The sequence below is a fragment of the Glycine soja genome, chromosome 8 (genome assembly GCF_004193775.1).
Source record: "Glycine soja cultivar W05 chromosome 8, ASM419377v2, whole genome shotgun sequence".
NCBI lineage: Eukaryota > Viridiplantae > Streptophyta > Magnoliopsida > Fabales > Fabaceae > Glycine > Glycine soja.
In genome coordinates, this window is record NC_041009.1 from 12,682,842 (window position 1) to 12,688,901 (window position 6,060).

At 37.2% G+C, this 6,060-nt stretch overlaps 1 protein-coding gene across 1 annotated transcript; it reads left to right on the forward strand.

Annotated features, from left to right (window-relative positions):
* Positions 1-2,254, forward strand: LOC114422046 (DEAD-box ATP-dependent RNA helicase 47A-like). Its single transcript, XM_028388226.1, has one exon. It carries the CDS (start codon positions 385-387, stop codon positions 2,071-2,073), a length of 1,689 nt encoding a protein of 562 aa, XP_028244027.1. The 5' UTR covers positions 1-384; the 3' UTR covers positions 2,074-2,254.
* The last annotated feature ends 3,806 nt before the right edge of the window (positions 2,255-6,060 follow it).

Below are 6,060 nucleotides of genomic sequence, written 5' to 3' on the forward strand. Positions count from 1 at the left end.
CTTCCACAAACAAGTACCTCCCAGGACTCACAGCAAAGAGCCCTGAAGTTGTGATGTTCCGCCTTACCCAAATTCCTCAACCAGGACACCGATTGTCCTAATTCGGGTAATTGCTAGCTACTTCATGGCTATTGTGTTCACATTGTGGTGGTAATAGCCACAAGTTTTTCACATCTCTTCACACAGAGAACCAAAAAGGTTTCATCTTTTCACCACCCTTATCCCAAAGCTTTTTCATTTTTGGTGGGTTTTTTTCTCGTTCTTATTTGTAGCATATTTTAAGGTTTGTTTGAAGGGGTTTTAGCAGCTATTAATATCTGTGTTGTTCCATTTGGAGGACCAACAGAACATACAAAGGTTGTTCTTTTTGTTCTTGTTAAAAAGATGCCAACTTTGATTACATCTAGGTTTCTTTTGCTTGTTGGAGAGTCACTCCACATGAGAAGGGGTTTGGCCACTTCTAGGTCTGTTTTATTGCACACTAGTAGTGTCCAGTGTATGAGCCAGGTGGAACCTCATCATGGTTCCGTCACCCTCTCTAGCATAGGTTTGCAAACTGAAACTGAACCTAGAAACAGAAGCAAAACAAATAAGGTTAAGCCATTGGGTTCACCCTCTGAGAATCTCAAGAGCAAAGGGAAGCCCTTCGGCATTAATGAGAAGAAAAAAACTTTTAGGGTTGTAGAGAAACAGCAAATAGAGTCTGCCCCTTTTGCTGCAAATTCATTTTCAGAACTTGGCCTCCCACTTGTGTTGATTGAGAGGCTAGAGAAGGAGGGTTTCACCGTTCCAACCGAAGTTCAGTCTGCTGCAGTTCCCACCATTCTCAACAACCGTGATGTCATAATTCAGTCTTACACGGGTTCGGGGAAGACGTTGGCTTATCTGCTTCCTATACTCTCGGTTGTTGGGCCACTGAGGGGGGAAATTGGTGAAGGTGACAGTGATGGCGGGGAGTGTGGGAAGAAGTTGGGAATTGAAGCAGTGATTGTTGCTCCTTCTAGGGAGCTTGGAATGCAGATAGTGAGGGAGTTTGAGAAGGTGCTAGGAATGGATAACAAGAGGGCGGTTCAGCAGCTTGTAGGGGGTGCAAACCGAACCAGGCAGGAAGATGCTCTCAAGAAAAATAAACCTGCAATTGTTGTTGGCACGCCTGGTAGGATAGCGGAGCTCAGTGCATCCGGGAAACTTCGAACTCACAGCTGTCGATTTTTGGTATTAGATGAAGTTGACGAACTCTTGTCGTTCAATTTCCGGGAAGACATGCACAGGATATTGGAGCATGTTGGGAGGAGATCAGGTGCAGACCAAAACTCAGATTCTAGAAAGGCCGAGCGACAGTTAATTATGGTTTCTGCAACTGTGCCATTTTCTGTTGTAAGGGCAGCTAGGAGCTGGGGTTGTGACCCACTTCTTGTCCAAGCTAAGAAAGTTGCCCCACTTGGAACTGTCTCTCCCTCTGAGCCTATCAGTTTGTCTCAGTCTTCACCCAGCTCAAGCCCTAGCTTGGCTATGCCATCTCCAGCAGCAGTAGAGAGTCTACCTCCTGCATTGAAACACTATTACTTTGTAACAAGGGTGCAGCACAAAGTTGATGTGTTGAGAAGGTGTATTCATGCACTGGATGCCAAATTTGTGATAGCCTTCATGAACCATACTAAGCAGCTAAAGGATGTTGTCTTCAAGCTGGAGGCCCGTGGGATGAAAGCCATGGAGTTACATGGGGATCTTGGGAAGCTTGCTAGGTCAACAACTCTGAAGAAATTCAAGAATGGTGAGGTGAGAGTTCTGGTGACAAATGAATTATCAGCAAGGGGTTTGGATGTGGCTGAATGTGATCTTGTGGTTAATCTAGACTTGCCGACAGATTCAATTCACTATGCACACCGAGCTGGCCGAACTGGTCGGCTTGGTAGGAATGGTACAGTGGTAACCATATGTGAAGAGTCAGAAGTGTTTGTTGTGAAGAAATTGCAGAAGCAGCTGGGAATACCAATTGCATCCTGTGATTTTGCAGAGGGGAAGCTACTTGTCAGTGAAGAAGAGAAAACAGTAAGCACTTCTGAAAGATGAGGTGTTATATTTTTGCAACTTGTTTAGGCAACAATGCAGTTTCCATGTTCCATGTTTTATTCTTCATATTGCTTCTTACCTATTGTACTTATTGACAATACTTGAGTGCACATTAGAAGCTTCCTTGTATTTTACATTTTAAGTTTAGTATATTGATAAGGGTATCTGTTTCACACTGCTACTGCTTATAGATAGAGATTTTGCCTGAATGTTTATGAACATGCGAACAACTTAGACACAGATTACTTTAGAAAACATGATTTCTATGAAATCAGTATTCTTTTGTTCTTTTTTCCAGTTGGATGGAAAACATCAGTCACAGAAAATTGCTCCTCTGGTGAACAGAAGAAAAATGGTGGGAATTAGCAAGGAAAAACCAAAGAAGAGAATTATGAGGGTGCATAAAAAACTGGAAGGGGAGAACTATGGGAAGTAGTGTGATGAACGAGTTAGCACAAAGTATGGAGTACTGAACTACTGATATATAAATAATATGAGAAAGAAAAGAAGGTAAAGGGATTCAAAAGGGCAAGTGAGTGAGCATTAAAAGAAAGACAGATAAGGACTAGACTGGTAGACATGTAAGAAAATGGTGTCATCCATGTTAGATAAGATGTGCAAAAATAGGGTGTAACTGAAACAGTATTGGTTAGCAGAAAATTTTATACCCAAAACAAAGGAGAGGATGAAATACTGAAATTATGAATCTGTAGTCTGTAATTAAAGGAATAAGGTTATCATATACAAATCTTGTATAAGTTAGTATACCATTCAATTCAAATAACAGAACCTTTATTCAGAAAAGGAAGAAAAATCCGTTATGCATGATGAAAGATTCACACTGTCTTGAAGTCTTGGGGTTCAAGGTGTAGGTTGACCACAAATTCTGTTATTTTATAATAGTAATTGCTACTATAAATTGATGTACCCGGAAAACTACTAATTAAAGGTCCAAATTCTGTTATTACAGGTGTAACTAGTATTTTGGTAACCCATTATTTCTGTTATTGCTTGATAAGTTCTATGTTTTTGTGGTTATGAATAGGCGGTCTCTGTGTGGATTTAAAATGTTGAACAAATATTTTGAGGTTCCAACTAGACTTGGGGTGGGGGGGCCTTGATTTATGCTATTTCCAATCTATAATCAAAACATTCCCTTGAGTCATGAATTGACAATCTTATGGAACTCTTTGGATAGCACACTAATTGTGACCTTTTTTATTTGTTTAGACTCCTTATTGACTGTGATTAAAACTTTATTCTTGTGGAATTGGTTGGGAAAGTAGACAGGGAGAATGTTAATATAGGTGATAATTGAGCAAAAATTGGAAGTTAAAAGGGGAGAGACGGAAGAAAGGGTACACAGGGTTTACAAGGGGGAAACTTGAATAATAAAGTATTGGAAAAGGATGGTAGGCAGTTCATTTTACTGTTTTCTTTTTGACAAACATAAAAAAATTGAGTCTTAAGTAGAACTAGAAGGAATGATAAGGGTTAATTTGGTTACCAGGTTCAGGTTTTAGAAAAACACCTTATAATGTCAGAGATTTGAATGAGAACTGATTTTTCCCCTATGGTATCCCTGAGTTATTTTGATAATTTGAATCAGAATCAAAAAATGAATCCTCATTAAGAGAACCCTAAACCAAGCCTGTACCAGTGTGGTCACAACCTTGATCAGGGAAGAAGTCACTTCAATAGCTGCGGATAATTGGAGAAGTGCAGCCCCTCAACCTATATAACTTGGATACACAGTTCTAACTTATCCTATTCATTCACCATCCCATATTTGATTCAATAATCTCCTATAGTTAGTGATAATTGTTACATTGTAACAAACTAATTAGTTATGCCTATCAATACCCCCTAGCCTTTCTTAAAAGATCCACCTGATCAGCACTTCCATGTCACCCTATGTTAGTAAATGAGTTTATGCATCACATGTTAATTGCATTTAGTATGAATAGGAATTAGTATTTAAAAAGTAAGTGTAAAACTCACTCTTTTTTTATTATCAAGTTATTTGTGTGAAATATTCTCCAGTTTTATCGATAATTAATTTTTATTAGAAAATTTAACTGATCATCCTTAATGAAATCTTTCATCTCAACCTAAAAATGGTTCCCACATAATCTATTAAGTATTAGCAGTCTATATATGAAGTACAACACAATTAATTTTACTAAAGCAATCCCATGTATCTCTTTCACTCTCTTTTCTTCACTCTCTTTTCTCTACGTTCAACGTGATAAATAAGATCCAAGAAAATCTACTAAAACAAAAGGGGCATGAAAAATGTACATTTTACATGGTTCCAATATTTTCATTTATATTCAAGGTAACCGTTTGATATCAAGGCTAGAAGGAATTGGCACCTGAAGTTTAATTATTAAATCTTCAAATTGTGAAAACAATAAAATAAAAGATGGATATAGAATTTTGTTCAAGTGCACAGTCACTCATTCCACGATGGTATATATATCCCATCCGTAGCTGTTCTGCCACTAAGTTGAGTCTTGTATTCCAAATACGAGTTAAGAGTGAGGGGAAGGCTTTACTTATTTCAGAATCAGTATGAACCACTAACTTAAACTCGGATTTATAGTGCCAAGTCACCTAAGAATTTATCAATTCGAACACAAATTATAAAGTTTGTCATGTTTTACAGTAGACATTTGGTTAGGTTCAATATAAGAGTTTAAAATCCATGAAGGCTATACTAATTTCATGCTCATCTAGGCTAATGTGGAAACCACACCATTTTAGCAAACTCACAATAGTTGCTTTCAATAGGATCCGTATATACACATTATTTATTTTTATTTTCTCAATACAAACAACTCTACGCAATAAATCTTTGTTTGTTGCTTCCAATGGATCTCACTAAAATGTTTTTAACACATCTACACATTATAATAATAATTTCAGACTTTTATTTCTTTATTTTTTATTGAGTAGCAACGTTGCTTTGCCTCAGCAGCAACATTTTCAGCACTACTATAGTGGGAGTTGCTATGCTTGCACGGTGCTAGCTCTGACAAATTGCTTCCTTGGTGCCCTGGTGTGGATGTTCTAATCTAGGGTATGACTCGCTCCCAAACTAAGAATAACACCATATTTGATTTTAAACCACCTGTCAAATCTCATGTGAACACATTTTATGAGGACAATCCAATCACATTTAAGAGAAAATGCTTTCTTATAAGACTCTTTGTACTTTAGCCAATTTAATAATTATACCTTATCACACTAAGCTAACTTCAACCAGAGTTGTTCCTTTGACACATAGTAGTACTTTATTTAAAGAGAAATTTAAGCTCATTGGAGAGCATGTATGGGTCCCATTTCAATTCAGAGTTGTGGGCTATAGCAACCGATTCTCTTGCTTTTGAGTGGGCCAACATAATAAAAAATAATATAAAAAATAAAAAATAAAACATTTAATTGTAGTACATTTTTATTCATATTAATTTTAAATAACTCAAACATTTTGGTCATTATAAGAATGTTTTACTATAATGTTATGTTGTATGTATGGCCACACAACCTTTATTTATAATGAGTAAATATGATCAATATTGATTACATAAGATCAATCTAATAATGATTAAATTACTAATGTTTAATCATAAATAAGAGTGTATTATGTAATCTTAACACTCTCTTTCAAGTTCACGAGCTTGTCACAAATGTGATCAATTCGATAAAAACTAAAGGTGAGAGAAGACAAGTGTGACGCTCATCAAAGATGCGTCACGCGTCATGCACATGAACTTCACACGCCAGGGTCCTACAAGGGGCCGCATGCAGTGGTGTTTTTAGTTGGATGCGCACGTGAATGGTGTAACGGTCTTTGGTAGTGAAGCATGTGTATTGTTCAGCCGTGAAAAAATCAAAAAGATCCACTGGGGATTCCTTGAGGCGATCCAAGATTATGTTTTGATATTTTATTCATGATATTGTACTTATTATTAGAATATCCTATTT